Source organism: Peromyscus eremicus, chromosome 16_21 (genome assembly GCF_949786415.1).
Source record: "Peromyscus eremicus chromosome 16_21, PerEre_H2_v1, whole genome shotgun sequence".
NCBI classification, from domain to species: Eukaryota; Metazoa; Chordata; class Mammalia; order Rodentia; family Cricetidae; genus Peromyscus; species Peromyscus eremicus.
In genome coordinates, this window is record NC_081432.1 from 11,518,199 (window position 1) to 11,534,933 (window position 16,735).

Sequence of the window (16,735 nt, forward strand, 5' to 3'; positions counted from 1 at the left end):
TTCCAATAGCTGAGTGATTCAGGCTGTTTTCCCCATCTGTGTTTATGTCAAATACGCATTCTGCATACTTTATCCTCCCTTGTTATCTTCCTCATGTTAATAATTAATGTGCTGTGTGGAGCCAGCAGAGGAGCCACAGATGGGGTCCTCCAGGAGCCTCTGGATTACTTTTTAGTATCAGAAGCCTGTCCTCCAATGCTGAGGGGCTAGGATAACTAGAGTACCGATCAGAGTCTGAGATATCTTCCCAGGTCAGGCTGATGGTGTTCCACAAAGGTTAAGTGAGCAAAGTGCCACACTGAGTGCATGTGTCAAAGATAACACAGTTCCTGGAGCCTCTCCAAGTTAGCCTTCTCCGAGGCTCTCCCTGGCCTCAACAGCACCTAACCGCTTATCAATAACTGCTATTTGAAAAGTACTGGCATTCTCCCAGTCCATGGGTGTCAGATTTTAACCTGCTGCCAAAGCAAACTACAGAATGAACACACAGTTCTTATTTCCTTAAAAACAAAACAAACCCTCACAAAACAACCAGTTTTATTAAACTTAACAGTTTCTGATACAAAGAGAAATACCAAAAGAAAACCTACGACATATGCACATGTAGCCCCCCCACCCCCCAATCTCCAATAACCTAAGAGAAAGGGACAAAATTCTCTTCATAGAGAAAGTTATCTTCGCTTTTGGAAGATGTTTCCACGCCCCATGCCACGTCCTCTTCCTCTCGCAGCCACTGGAAGGAAGAAGAGAGGTCAGAGTGCTTGGGAATCTCATGACAAGCTAGAGCCTGGGCACCAGCTCTGAATCACCACCTGTCCCACGGTGGGAGGGGGAGGAGTGGCATTGGCACTGATCCCTGGTATCAGGGTGGTAGGGGTGCTGACAGTAGTCTGAGTGCAACAGAAAAGACAAATTCTCAGGGCTGGTCCACGGCACACTAGTAGGCCACTACAGATGCATTCAACTCACTCTGTATGGCGTAAGGGGAGGGAGGGCATGTGCCTGTGTGTGTGTGAACACATAGAACACGGAAAAACCTCTAGTGTTGTTCCTCACGTACCATCCACCCCTTTGTTTCTTGAGACAAGGTCTGTCACTGGCCTGGGGCTTGCCAAGTAGACTAGACTGGCTGGCTGGGATTACAAGGAGGTGCCACCACGCATGACTGAACTCAGGTACTCATACTGTGTGGCAAGCTCTTTACCTACTGAGCTATACTGCCCTGGCCCTCAATTCCCTCTGAAACTCTCAAACACATATACTAAATGCTAGCATCTATTAATTCTGGGTAAGGGGTTTTATTATTCTTTTGAGTCTTTCTGCATGAAAGAAATGCTTAATAACAAAAACAAAATAACACTACTCATAAAAAGGCAAAGACTACCACTCTGTGACCCAATGTGCCTAGGAACCTGGAGTAGTCCCGAGGGAGGAGTTTGATGGGAACCTGTGCACCTGCTGATAGGGACCAGAGCCAGGGGTGGGAAAGGCACAGGTGGCCAGGCAGCAGTCGGTGGGGCTGGAAGACTTGATGTCTGAGGTGCACAACAATCTGACCGGAAGACTCGATGTCTGAGGTGCACAACAATCTGACCGGAAGACTCAATGTCTGAGGTGCACAACAATCTGACCGGAAGACTCAATGTCTGAGGTGCACAACGATCTGACCGGAAGACTCGATGTCTGAGGTGCACAACAATCTGACCGGAAGACTCGATGTCTGAGGTGCACAACAATCTGACCGGAAGACTCGATGTCTGAGGTGCACAACAATCTGACCGGAAGACTCAATGTCTGAGGTGCACAACGATCTGACCGGCAAAGACAGACAGCTAGTGTCACTATGGCAGCAAGAGCAGCCCTCCTGGAGGCAAAGGGAAAAAACTTCTCTCTCAGACTTTTTGGTGTTTATTTATTCATCTATGTGTGTATTGTGTGCATGTAGAGGTCAGAGGACAACTTCTATCAGGCTTATGTGACAACCACCTTTACAAGAGCCAGATGGTGGTGGCACAAACCTTTAATCCCAGCACTCAGGAGGCAGAGGTAGGTAGGTGGATCTCTGAGTTTGAGGCCAGCCTGGTCTACAGGACAGCCAAGGCTACATAGGGAAACCCTGTCTCAGAAAGGCAAACAGAAAATCAATCTGTTGCGACTATGAGGCTGAACATCTTGAGGGATCCTGCCCCAGCTGCACATTGTCTTTGGAGGTGAGAAATATAGACAGTGGACGGTGAACTGAAGAGGCAACTCCAGCGAAGCAGCTTCCATCAACTATCACCCATGGTGAGTTCAGGTTCTCAGCGAAGCGGCAAAAGCCAGCCACGCTCCCGAGTAACCCTAATAAGCTCACTGGTCCATCAAGACACACTTGAGTGGAACTCTTTTCTTTGGTTTGTTATTTCCCTTTCTATCTTGGGTGAATGGGGGTGGGGGGTGGGGGGTGGGGAGGAAACTGCACACAGTTCTAGGAAGGCTACGGTACTGTTTCAGGTATCAACCCACATCCTCACTAGACCAGAGCAAGCTGCCTAGCTCTCTTGGCTAAAATTTTTGAAAAGGAAGGACCTTCACTATAGGAGAGTATTTCACTTAAGACAGGGTTCTCTCTGCCTGTCTCTCCAGGTCTTGCTATGTAGCTCAGGCTGGCCTCTTCTGCCTTAGCCTCTGGAGTACTGGAGTCTAAGTGTGAGCCATCCTTGCTTAAGGAATCTGCATTTTTTTTTCCCTAAGGAGAGATTTGGGATTTTACTAAACTCAGTGATAAGATCAAGTAAGGCAAGAAAGATAACGGGAAAGGCCCCCATCACCAAGGATTTCTCAAGCCTGGGGGTAGGTCAGGACAAGGTACAGCAGCATGTGTGGAGAGCAGTGTGGCCAGATTCACCCCTGTGCCCATGCAACAGTAGGGCTTTTCCTACAAGAAACAGGGTAAGAAGGATTCTGAAGCCAGCCTGGAAGCACCTACCTTGGGCCTTCAGGATAGCAGCTTTCCCTCGGCCAGCCCCCGAGCCTTGGTTCTTGTTTTTCATGCTCTTTAACATGGGTGCATTTTTCAGCATGTCAGGCAATATCAGAAATCGGATCTTGCTGCCGCGTATGTATACCTGTTCCAGCTGCGCCACTCGGCCATCTCTGTAGGTGACTGTGATGTTGGACATCTGGAAGAGAATCACCGCTTATTTGTAAGGGTCATATCACTGAAGCACACAAAGCCAGGGAGCCTTTAATTAGAGTAAGTTTAGAAATACAAAAGCCTGACACCAGCATAAAAGACCCAGGCAAGGGGCTGGAGAAATGGCTCAGCAGTTAAGAGCACTGGGTGCTCCTCTAGAGACCTGGGTTCAATTCCCAGTATCCACATGGCAGTGCACAACTGTCTGTTATTCCACTTGCAGGGGGCTCATGGCACCAGGCACACATGTGGTGTGTACACACATACACACACGAAGGCAAAATACCCATACACATAAAATAGAATAAATAAATCTTTAAAAAAAAAAAAAAAAGCCAGCAAAAGCTGGGAAAATATCACAGCAATGGTTGGCATTTCCTGTGTGCATTTCACAGGAATGTCAGAGATAAGTGTGAGCTCTCCCGCTTTTACAGATTACAATCCAACAAAAACCCAGTCAAACAGCTGATATGCAGAGATGGCAGGCTGGAACCACTGAGCTCAGATGCAGAGCCCAGTTTGCACTGCCTCCTGGGAGCCTGTGAGTGATGGTGACAGTCTTTCTAACTTCATGTCCCAACTGCAGCCTCTCACGGACCCCTGGCACTCGGGCTGGAAAGGCACCTTTAAGGTCGTAAGTATGCACTAGATACAGTTCTCTGAGTATACTTTAGGGAGGCAGATGACTAGGGACTGAGAAGGGACTAGGGCAGCGCCTGCACAAGGAGAGGAAAACTTGAGCACACAAGGACCAAAGCAGCACATCCACACAGTACTGAGGACACACTGCAGACTGGGGAGATCTCTCAGGTTTGTGGATGGAGAAACGGCTAACAGGGCTAAGGCAGTACTTTGGGAGGACCAATGAGCCAACATGAGTAGGTGTAGGATGAAGGGAAGGAGGAGTCTCTATGAACCCAGTCAGGGCACCCATGGAGTGGGGTTGGGGGGAATAGGAAAGTGACACCAACCTGCCAACACCAAATTCAACAGATGCCACTTTTACCACAATTGCTTAATTGCTGTCCTCTGGGCAGAGGAGGACTACACTCTACTAGAATGGGTGAAGCCCACACTGCAAAGATACGCTATATTTTCTCTGTGTACACTGCATACTGAACACATCTCCCCGCCTATGTCCCCCCCTTTCTTCTCTTGCCTCTTCTCATCCCCCAAAAATTCCACTTCTACTTTCATTTTACACACACACACACACACACACACACACACGGTTTTATGTGACCACAAAATTTAGGAGCCGCAAATAAGAGAAAACCCGTCTTTCCAGGACTGGGTTTATTTACTTAGTGATCACCTCCCAGGACTCTGTCTTCTATAAATGTTCCTGTCTTACACTCCCTTGCTCTTTCTAAATGGCCAGGTGGTCCCTGCTTGAATACAAACAATGGAAAACACATCAATGCTCTGAGGCTGTCCCTGCATGATCTGAGCAACGGGAATGGTTTCTAGGACTTCAAACCACTGTTCCTGTTCTGCGTTCAAGGGCAAGAGGGCCCCAGTTTCCCACCAACCAGTTGCAGGATTCCTATTTCTTATCACCATTTCCTCAAAATCTTACAGTTCCTAAGTCCTCGCCACAGTTCCCTGGACAAGTACCAGAATAAGTTGTTATGATTTGTTTACCCAATTGAAGAACTGTATTCCACACAACCTCCTCAATTCTGGACATACTTGTGACTCTGCAGAAGACACCAAAGTGGCCTGAGATCTCCAGTGAGATCTAGCTTTGCCATCTTGCAGAGGTGTAACCCTGAGCACAACTTCAGAATTTTCTGAGCCCCAGTTCCCTCCCTCCCCTATTCGAGGAAATACAACACAACAAAAGCCAACAAACATTTCCTGAGCATGAATATATAGACAGCAAGCAGATGACAATGACCCCAGATGACTGATTTTGTACCATGAAACCCTATGGGAGACAACACAACCTGTCAGAAGCAGATCTGTCCCTGAAGGTCTACACTTTTACTCACCCTGTCCTGCCCGAAGTCACACTGCCCTCATGTGTCACTCCCTACCTGAAAGTGTAACAGACTACCTTCCTGAAACTGTTAAAAACCAAATTAAGTAAGGCAAAGTATGTCTAAATGTTCTCTCAATTACCTAGGCCATAACAAAGCCAGTAAAGCCTATCTAATCTGAGTTACGATGTCTATTTTGGGGATGTACGACTGCTGAGCCTAATCTCCCTCCCTACTCAGCATCTCCCCGCTGTGCCTTGAGAATCTCCGTGAGGCTGTCACACAGATCCAACAAGACTTAAACTAGGTGCTTCTACTAATGTCCTATGATGGGTTCTCCGCGTCACCTGACAAATATTCCCACTGCTACTGCTCTGATGCAGTCCTGTCCTGCTACTAAACAAATGGTGGCACCCTCCCAAGGAGGGCCCTGTGTTTGCATCACAAAGCTAAAGGCATCATCTTTTCAGCAATAGGTTCATCTTAATTACCTTTAGAAATACTTAAAGGTTTATTTTATTCAAGTGTATGGCCGGGGCAGAGGGGTTAAGATCGCCTGAGTGCTAGGAAGCCAACACTGGTCCTCTGGAAAAGCAGCAATTGCTCTTAACTGCTGAGCCATTTCTGCAGGCACAAGCACTTAGGTTTTACTCAAAGTCAGGCAGGAACATAAGAGTTTATGGTTTTCCTAACAGTCACAATAAGTAACATAAACTAGATATTCAACTGAAATGGCATCTGTGGGCCAAGATGGAGAAATAATGATATAGGATTGTGAGGTAATGCTGGAGTGTATAATATGGTATTTTGTCCATGGTTCTGACCTCATTAATTCTTTTTTAAGACAGTCCACAAAAGCTAGAATTTCTCTTCCCTTAGGATGGTAGAGAAACTCTAATTCTGAGCTGTCTGTAAGTGAATCCCCATGACCTTCATTTTAGAAAGAGAATGTGTGGGCTGGAGTTCAGTGGTAGATCACTCGCCTACCATATGCAAGGCCCTGGGTTCCACTCCTAGCACTAAGGGAAACAGAAGCCCTGTCTACCGACTTAGCCTGTTAGCATGTGTTGTTCATACTCTTGTTGTTGTCATCGTCCAAATCAATTTTTATGTGGGTATCCATATTTCAGTCCTGCTTATTCAACTAACTAAGTTTCCACAAAACCAGAAGGGACGTGCTTCAGAGAACTTCTAGATAGCCGAACAAGTGGAAGTTCCTGGAGGGTGGTGCATCACGAAGAAGTATGGAGTCTCTGCCCCCAGGCCTTGCTTGACACATCTGCATCCTTTGTCCTACACTCTACAGTAAATGCACTTCCCTGAATTCCGTGAGCTGCTTAAACAGAGGGTGGTCAAACCTAAGGAGGGGACAGTAGAACACCGACGTATAGCCAGTCAGTCAGAAGCACAGTTTAAAACTGGGGCTTTCCCTGGTGTCTAAAGAGAGGACAGTGTTGAGGACTGAAACCTCAATCAGTGAGAGCCAGGGCGTTCTCCTTGTAGCATCAGAACCGAGCTAAATGAGGGACTACCCAACTGGTCAACGCTGCACACTGACTTCTTTCCTAACGTGTGGGGGGACTCTCCCATCCAGTGTCAGAAGTGGTCCCTGTAGTGAGCACAGGGACACCGAGTCTCAGAGGTGGGTCTTCCTTTTCTCCGTGACCTCGACTGCCAACATGCTAAAAGTACACACACACTTGAGGATAATTTTACACATGCATGCTGGATATTCATTCAATTGCCATCCATGTTGCTGCACTATCAAATGATTGAGCTATCTTTATTCTTAGGAAACACACACAAAAATGTTACAGGGCATGAGAGTACAAAGAACACAACTCACCTGAAAAAAAGTCCACATAGCCTAAACACTGGGTTTTTTTTTGTTTGTTTGTTTGTTTCCTTCCTCAAGCTAAAGAGCTTATGTAATCTATAGAACTTTAATCACACAGCCAGGAATGGTGCCTTTGTCTGATCCCAGTGACTGGGAAGCTGAGGCAAGATGATTCCAAGTTTCAGGCTGGCCTGGGTCACACAGTGTAACTCTGCCTAAAAAACCCATCGCCAATGGGACTGCTGTGACACATGCCACTAATCCCAGCACTCAGGCAAGTGGATCTCTGTGAGTTCGAGGCCAGCCTGGTCTACAGCGTGATTTCCAGGACCCTGTTTCAAAAAACCAAAGACAACAACAACAACAAAAATCACACTGCATTGAGAAATCTCAAACTTTCCTGGTGTTAGTTACATGTAGTGTTTTGCTTTTTCAAAATGACCCAATTCTATGTAAGTTTCTTGTAGGCTATAATTTTTGTAAGATAACAACTCCATACAGATCATCTGTTTACAGAGGGGTTTGTCACAGCCAAGCAGACAGATCAAACAGTGCCCTCCCTCACAGTCCCCAAAGCACCATTTTAGCTTCTGTAAAACCCACTTACTCTACTGCTTTCTCCCACTTAAAAATTTCTAAGAATTTTTCTCTTGATGGATGATGAAATAGATTTGACTATTATTTGCTTCTTAAATTATATTTACTGGCATTATGATAATAACCAGAACACATGCTCATCATTTTCTTTTTTTAAAGTTACTGTTTTTTAAAACTAGAGTCATCACGACGCCTAGGGTAGCCTCAAATGATCTTCCTGCCTCAGCCTCCGAGAAAAATAATATTAAAAAATTAACCACATAAGCTGGTGGAGAACTTGCCTAACATGAGTGAAACCCTAGGTGTGAGCCCCTAGCATCACATAAAGCCAGCCACAATGAATGTCTCCATAATTTGTTCAGATAACTACAGGACCCAGGAAAGCTGTTGCTCCATAACATACTGATATATTTTTTTTAATAAATATAAACAAAATTTGACTTTTAGAAACTTTAGCTGCTCTGTCAACTTTGGAAAAATATCCCAATTTAATGTGTTAACAGCCACACAGGTCTAGAAATGTTAAATGTTATTTTTCTCCATTTGTATAAGGGTAACATACTGTATTAACTATGTAAGGTCTTATCTATATAGATTTGATTATAGAAACTAATATTCTATAAATAATGAAAAACAAAACAGGCATGTTAGCACTCACCTGTAACCCCTGCACTTAGGACGTGGAGATGGTGTGTGTGTGTGTGTGTGTGTGTGTGTGTGTGTATGTGTAGTTCCAAGTCTGCTACATTGTAAATTTAATTGTAATTCCTTTAGCTCTATTAACAGAAACACTGGTTTGCAGAGTTTTCCTTGTTAAAAACAACACTGAAAGGGACACATGACAACATAACTTTGTCTATCATTTTGAACTCGCCAACCTAGCTTTAAAATATCTTTAAAAACTTCTCGTGTGTGTGTGTGTGTGTGTGTGTGTGTGTGTGTGTGTGTGTAAGGTGCTAAGAACTGAATCCAGGGCCTTTGGTGTGCTTGGCAAGCAGTATCATTAAGCTATATTCCCAGCTCGTTATAGCTTTTAATACTTATTAACTATCTGATTACAAGCATTTTTCGTAAGAAACCTTTTCTTCTGATTGTGAAGAAAACATTAGTTTTCCCCTTGGCATCTACTAAGACAGATGATGTTTCAGGCCATGATTACCACACAGAGCCAAAAACCCGAAGACGTCTCCATTTGAGGAGCCTTTAATTCTATCTAAGTCATCTATTCCCAAGATGGGAAAGGGACTGGGGCATTCCACCTCCGCTACAAAATTAGCTTGAATAAGGAAACCACAGGGACTTCTGACCACTTCCATCTACACGGCACCATCTCCCAGCTAATGCCATTGCCTGTAGCCCTGGCCGGTACACTCACCTTGAGGTGGTAGGGTATAAGCAATAGGAGATCAAAGATCTCCATCTTCCTGTGCAAACGTCCAAACCTAAGATGCCCAAATGTGTGTCTGATCCACTAAGTTCCATTTCCAGGAACTTACCACAGATTTCATGTATATATACGCTATGCCTTCAAATGACACAAACACAGTACAACAAACTATGTTAAAACAATCAAGTTCTGGGTATGTGGCTCAGTGGTATAGTGCTTCCCCAACAAGTGCCAAGGCTCTCAAGATCCTAAGAGGCAGATTTTTACATAGTGATGCTGGTAAGAACATCATTTAAAAAAAAAAAAAGGATTTATTTACTAATGTATTTAATGTGTACGTATGCATGTGCAACACAAGTGTGCAGGTGCCTTCAGAGGCCAGAAGAGGACATCAGAGCTCCTGAAACTGGAGTTACAGATGGTTCCTGCTGCCATGTGGGTCCTGAGAATTGAAGCCAGGTCTTCTAAAAAAGCAACCAGTGCTCCCAACCTCTGATCCATCCCTCTAGTACCTAAGAACATTATTTAATAGGATCTCCTATATCTGAATGCCAGAGAAATCTGTATCTCATTGTATCTCAAAATGATTTCCTTCTGCCTGGCCTCACACCTGAATGTGCCTTTATTAAAAGCACAGCCTGGCTTTCTAATCAAGCTCAGCTGCACCATAGCCTACTACCTTACTTTGAAGCTACCATATAAAGGGATAGGGACATAGCTGAGAAGCGAGAACACTTGAGGGATTCTATCACTAGCACTGCAAGAAGAATATCCCACTACATAATTTTTATAAGCTCTATCTATTTAAATACACACAGATTAAAGAAGTCTATGTCAGTACACACAGGGAAAGAAGCGGTTTTGATGGGATCCTCTCAGGTTCCCATCTGTCAGGTTTGTTGTAGTTTTTTTGAGACACGGTGTCACAAAGTCCAGGCTTGCCTTGAGTTTGTGTGACTCCTCTGCCTCATTTTCCTGTGTGCTGAGATTACAGCTGTGTACTACCCCGCCGGTCTCTGTCCCAAGCTTATAAACAGAAATATTATGCAGAAGGTGTTTGGAGGATGCCCTCATTTTTAAAGGGCTGAGGACCAGGAAGGAAACAGTAGGGGTACCTGCAGGAGCCATCACAATCCCAGACGATACATGAGTGAAGTGTTCAGTGCTCACCCGCTGCTGGGGTTTGCTCTACACAGCCTATTGATCTTTATGCAATGTGCTCAGGCTCTGGTCAACCTAATGAACACTCATCATCTTGATATGCGCAGTATTATGGGCTAAAGTGTGTCCCTGAAAAAATTAGGACATGATGAAGACCTAATTCCCTGTACCTCAGAGTGCGACCATGTTTACAGACTCTACAAGTAAATCAAAATGATCTGTGTTATCACTGACTTTGGAGGGAACAGTGGGCAAGGGAGGCACAAAGCTCACACACAAGACACACTACTTTCCAAGTTGCAACCTGACAATACCAAGATCCGTGCACTTTGCATCACGTGGGCTGCACTTCTGAGAATACCACAGTCATCTACTCAGACAACTTCGTATTACAGTTGGGCTGTCTGAGGCCCTTAAGCCTCAGTAAGTTGTTTAAGCAGCATAATAAATACATTAATAGTCACTATCCAAAATCTTTCATTCTACTCACAAAGCTAAACGCCCTAAAACAAAGATATCTTAATTGACAGGAGTGGACCCACGAAAGTGGCACTTCCTGACCTGTAGGCAGACTACTACAGGTCAGGATCTTGACAGCACTAAGCAGGTCAGCTATACCTCCCAGGACCTTCCTGTGGAAGGAAACCAAGTAGTACAGGACTTCAGAGAGCCTTGACAGCTGAGTGGGGTAGCACCTGCCTGTAATTGATGATAAAGCAGGAGGATCAAGTGTTTAAGGCCAACTTGGGATCTACAGAGGGAGAGCTTGTCTCAAAAGCAACCCCAAACTGGCAAAGGGGTTTAGCAGGAGAGTACGTAACCTCAGGCCGCAGGCACTGGGTTCCATCCCAGCAGAGGGGAAAGAGGGCAGCACACAACACACCATCCAACTGGAAACTAAATCTTGTTTCAGTTTGCTTCTATTGCTGGAATAAACATCCCAGCCAAAAGCAACATGGGGAGGAAAGAGTCTGGCATACATATTCCGATCACACTCAATCACTGAGAAGGCCAAGGAAGGGACTCGAGTTGGCAGGAACTGAAGCAGAGAGCAAGGAGGAATGCTGCTTACTGACTTGCCCTCCAGGCTCTTGCTCAGCAAGCTACCTTTCTCTATATATGTGCGCACGCGCACACACACACACACACACACACACACACACACACACACTTTTTGTTGGTATTGTTTTGAGGCAGTCTTTCTATGTAGCCCTGGTTGTCCTCCTGCCTCTGCCTCCCAAGTGCTGGGATTAAAGGCATGCACCACCATGCTCAGCCTTCAGCTACCTTTCTTATACCTCCCAGAAACAACTGCCTACGAGTGGCATAGCCCACTGGGCCCTTCACATCAATCATTAATCAAGAAAATGCCCCATAGACCTGCCTATAGGAGAATCTGATTGAGGCGTTTTCACAACTCAGGTTCCCTTTTCCAAGACAACTATAGCTTGTGTCAAATTGACAGAAAACTAACCAGCACAATTATAATAGTTTCAATGAAAAGTATCCTCCATAGTTGTATGCGTTTGCACACTTGGCCCCCAGTTGGTGGTGGGTTGTTTTTTTTGAGGGGTGGGCTTAGGGGATGCAGCCTTGCTGAAGGAAGAATGTCACTGGGGGCAAGCTTTGAGATTAATACTCTCCAACACTTCCAGGCTGCTCACTGCTTCTACTTTCTATTGAAAACGTAAGCACTTAGCTTCCTGCTGTTACCATTTCTGCTGCCATTGTGGACACTCCCTCTGGAACTGTGAGCCAAACCAAACTCCTTCTGATGGTGTTATCACAGCCACAGAAAATAACTATAGGCAATAGTCGGGCCATCTGGCCCACAGGTAGGACCCTACATAAGGCACTCTACCTCTACAAGCTTTAGTTTTCTCACGTGCAATGCAGTAACAGGCACCGTATAGTCTAACAGTTATAACATGCAAAGCACTGAACCAGCTCCTGCAAACACACAGGCCATCTGATCTCTGTAACGACTCCAAGGTATGGATCACCTGGAGCAGTCAGGGATATCACCTTTCACCCACTTCAGAAGACAGCAGGCTGGAGGAGTGTGTGGAGCCGACAGCCTCCAGCTGCCACTCTGCAGATCCACCGTGGCACTCTCTGAGGTAGCCCTCCCCACAGGCTGCCAGTGACAGCAACAGCCAATCCACTTCTGCCTCCTGCTACTCTTACTTCGGTGAAACTTCCTCAGCATTAAGCTGAAGTCCAAGGCTCTTTTTGCTCCCTGAGATTTAAAACTCCCCTGCTACGATGGTTAGTACCATCAACTTGGTGGATTCAGAATTACTGAAGGGACAAGATGCCTGTGAGGGATTATCTAGATCAGGTTGAGGTGAGGACTTTAAGTGAATAAGAAGAAGTAGAGACCGGGCTAAGCAGGGCACTCGTCTGCTTCCTCACTGCAGACTCAATGTGACCAGCTGCCTTCTCAAATTCCCGCCACCACAACTTCCTCGGCGATAGACTGTATCCTCAAACTGTGAGTCAAAACGCACTCCTCCTGCTAGAAGTTGCCTTTGCCAGGTAGAAAAACTTTGACAGAGAGAAACCCTGTCTCGAAAAACTAAAAGAAAAAAAAAAAAAGAATAGGAACTAACTACTCACTCCCACTCTCTCACTGTTACCCGGCACTACCACTTCCCCAATGAATCTCTTGTGTGTTTCACTGTCTTGGCATTTACAGCACAGAGGATCCAAAATAACTCCATCTTCACTTCACAGAGGAGAGAACAAGTGATTAAGATACCTAAGGCCATTAATTATGACCTGACTCAAATTTCTAATTCCAAAGCTCAAGTTCTTAACTAATGGGGGGGGGGGGGGGGAACGACGACAATGGGACCACACGTCAAAATTTGGTGGTTATATCAGATGAGACTTTCTACAAGAAAAAAAAAAAAAACACATAATATATAAGCTTGAGATCCACAATTATAAATTGTGATGGAAAATGGACACTGGCTCTTGATCCTGACTCTTCTGAAAGACTCTCCACTTCTTCCAAATGGGAGAAAACCAAGTCAAATACAACTTGCAGGGCCCTGAACTCTCGATCATCTACCTCAGCCTCCCAAGTGCTGGAACATACCTGATAATATGGTTATCAGGCCGTCAAATGACTTTTCTGCCTCAAGACTAAGTCTACATAGACATACAAACAATCTCAGAGACTCTAAGAGTGTCTGGTACACATTAAGCATTCAGTAAACTGTTGGATGAAAATAACTCCATTAAGACTTCCAAGTAAGCCGGGCGGTGGTGGCACACGCCTTTAATCCCGGCACTGGGAGGCAGAGGCAGGCGGATCTCTGTGAGTTCAAGGCCAGCCTGAACTGCAGAGTGAGTTCCAGGAAAGGCGCAAAGCTACACAGAGAAACCCTGTCTCGAAAAACAAAACAAAACAAAAAACAAACAAAAAAAAGAAGACTCCCAAGTATCTTTTTATCCCCCAGGATAGAAGCCACAGTTCCTTTACAGCCCCAGGTGCAAAGCAAGATACCTGGCAGTTCATGTTGTCCTCTGCTTCAATGAGCTTCCCTCGATACACCTCACCAGTGTTGGTCTCACATGTTACGATGTGGCCCTCAGCCTCGTGCAAGACTTTAATCGGCACACCGATAGACATCTTGGCAGGACTCTTCCTGTGCTATAGTGAGAGAGGGACAACAGTTACCTTTCAGAGCTTAAGACAGACTGGCATTCCACAAGCTTTGCGGATATGTCAGAGCTGCATCTTCTGTGGAAGGAGTCTTGACTCTTGGTTTCAAGGAACCACCATGGCAAGCACACACAAACATGTGAGGTGAGGAAGGACGGTAAGCTGGACAGAGAGAGCTAGTGGGAATCCAGAGTGCCTCCTTTCTATTCCCAAACATGGGTCCCTTTATATTCACCAAAACAACTCTGATATGGACCTGATGTGTAAAGTAACCACTGCTTACATGTAGTTATTCAAACAAAAGATATATTTTTTTTTAAAAAAATTCCCCTAGTCACACTAGTAATATTCCAAGTGCTTAGCAACCACATTTGGCTAAAGGCCACAGTTCTTTACACTACATATAGACCCAAACCCAGAGAAATCTAGGAGAGGAGGTTTCAATTCAGCTTTGACTCTTCACTAAAAAATGGGGATAAAGTATCAAGGGGCTCACAAAGTGATACATGCTACAAACAGGAAATGCTCATCATGAGAACAATCAGGGTAAACGCTCGACTTATTCTCAGTAAAAGACAGAGACTATGCACAGGGCTTTTATAATCCTGATAAGCACATAACCTATGTTCATGAGAAAACTATAAGGATGTTAAACGCCGTCTCTCTTGGTGAGGAACCACCGCTTTCAACTTTAGGAGTGTGGCTTTTATGACGAAAACGGTGGAGAAACACAGCAGGATTATAGCCAAAGGCTCAATAAGAAAAAAAAAATAGCAGCATCTACACAGTCGATCGAACATGGAGCTTCTGCAGCAGGGCCACTGGTTAAAACGTCTGCAGCAGCGTGGAAAGCATGAGAGGAACAGTGCCGGAATCAGTGTGGAGGCAGGGATGCAAAGGAGGGTGAAAATGATGATCCAGAGGGAAAGGTGGTAATTCGTAAGTAATGAGTGCTTGCAAGCTTCGAAAACCGGTGACCCGGAAAGGCACAGAACATGCAGACCAGGCGTAAAGAACTGTTTCAAGCGCTAGTGAAACGGTGTTTGGATCGGCCCGGGCTTCTTGCCCTCCGCTATGCCCCGCTGAGCTCCTCTGCAGGGTCCCTTCCTGCCCCTAACCCTCTAGGGGAGCCTCGGCCTCCTCTTACCGGTTCGCCGCCTCTCCTCACCAAGTGACTGCAGGCCCCTTTTCGGTTCTGGCACAAACGTTAGAAGGCGAAGGCGTGAAGCGAGGGAATGGCGGGCCCCGGGTACCCAGAATACCACGCGCTCCCAGAATGCCGTGCGCAGGGCTCCTCCTTTTCCTTTCCCCAGCGGTGAGAGTACGCTTACTTATGCCTACTCCTTAATCCGCCGGCTGGGAAACGACAGCTCTAGCACTATTGTTCCGGCACTGGAGAGGACCCGGGGATCGCCGGAAACATCAATCCTAAAAAGGAACATGGGGACCCACACTTACAAAGTACTCCAGGGACGGATTGGGCGGGATCTAGGCTGGAGACTAACGCTCTGGAGCCACCGGAAGTGAGGCTCGGACTAGGAATTTAAGCTTTGGATCTGGTCGCCAGCAGGTAAGGGGTGCACTGAGCTTGGGGAACTGTCATTATTCATTGTGCAGTTAAGACCTAAAGGGAGTCAGAAAAGGATTCCCTGGCGTTTCGATGGGGCATTGCGAGGGGCCAGAGGTAACACCTGAGGCTACAAAGGAGCAAGCCAAGCGGAGGGAGTTTGTGAGGCTCCAACGTGGCTATGGAAGGACCTTGGGGGCGGGGCTCGGGAGGGGGCGGGGCTTCCGGAGAAGGGCGGGACCTGCGGGGAGCTCTTTATGGGAGAGAAGTGGGCGGCAGGGAAGAGGCGTGGCCTAGGGAAAGGGCGGGGTTTCCAGGTCCCAGACCTGGAAGGGAGGAGGCGTGGCTTGAGCTGGCCTAGCCCCCGCCTACCCGTCTCTGAACCGCGGAGGCGGCGGCGGAGGAGGAACGCTACCCACACTGGCCGCGCTCGCTGCCCAGCAGAAGTCGCAGCTGCAATCAGCTCCAGGCCGGGGCCATGGGCGCCCTGCGCCACCCGGGTCATGAGGACGGAGGCAGAGGCAACGGGGCAGCCGCTCGAGCCCGGTCAGTGCCTCTCCAAAGGGCCTTGCCCTCGCGGGGGAAACCGAGGGGGGACTCCGCCCTAGAGCTGGGCAGGGTCTGGCCGGGCGACCTTGGGCCGTCTGCGGCCTCACCCCAGACTGGAGCTTCCAGTGGACCTTAGCTAGGTGGATATTCCTTCTCATCTCCCGTCCTCCACTTCTGTTGGTTGTTACCGAGTCTCCCGGGGCTGGAAGCTCGGGGAGTTCTGAGAGCAAGCAGTCAAGTGGAAAAGTCCAAGGGGGCAGCGGCACTACCTTCTCCAGAAACGAATAGTCCTGCTTTGCTTTTGAACCACGGTGCGAGATCCTGTTCCCAGGGGCAACTGTGGAAAGCTTGGGGCTGTGAAGGGGGAAAGAACGGGAGGGACTTTTTCTCTGGCTTCCCAAACGCAGCGCTGAGCCCCTTTGCTTGCTCAAGAAGTGGGGAAAGCTGGACGTCGTGGTGGAGCTCTGCTTAAGGCCCAAGAGTTGGTACTAATAAACTGTTATGGCGAGGTGCCGTCTCATAGGAGGGGTCAAGGGGTTTGGTACCCAAACCCTTTAGTGTCAGTTGGAGAGTAACATCACGTTCAGAGAGTGGTTCCTTCTGGTGGTAGCCTGGAGCAGGGCTGGGACCTATACTGGGATTTACATTTTTACTGCCCCAATTATCTAACTCTGTGAACTTTGACAAGATCATTGCCCTTTCTTAGCGTCAGCAGATAATGGCTCACTTGTGTAGGGCGCTAAGAGGTAGATACAGTGATAAAATGTTTATAGACGGTGTAGAATTAATTTTCATAAATCCCAGTGA

General features: G+C 46.7%; 1 protein-coding gene across 1 annotated transcript; it reads right to left on the reverse strand.

The window, feature by feature from the left end:
* Positions 1 to 521: 521 nt before the first annotated feature.
* Snrpd3 (small nuclear ribonucleoprotein D3 polypeptide) lies at positions 522 to 15,123 on the reverse strand. Its single transcript, XM_059281672.1, has 4 exons — positions 14,960 to 15,123; positions 13,654 to 13,800; positions 2,969 to 3,161; positions 522 to 733 (listed from the first exon to the last, which is right to left on the reverse strand). The coding sequence occupies exons 2-4, from the start codon at positions 13,777 to 13,779 to the stop codon at positions 672 to 674; spliced, it is 381 nt and encodes a 126-aa protein (XP_059137655.1). The 5' UTR covers positions 13,780 to 13,800; positions 14,960 to 15,123; the 3' UTR covers positions 522 to 671.
* Positions 15,124 to 16,735: the final 1,612 nt, after the last annotated feature.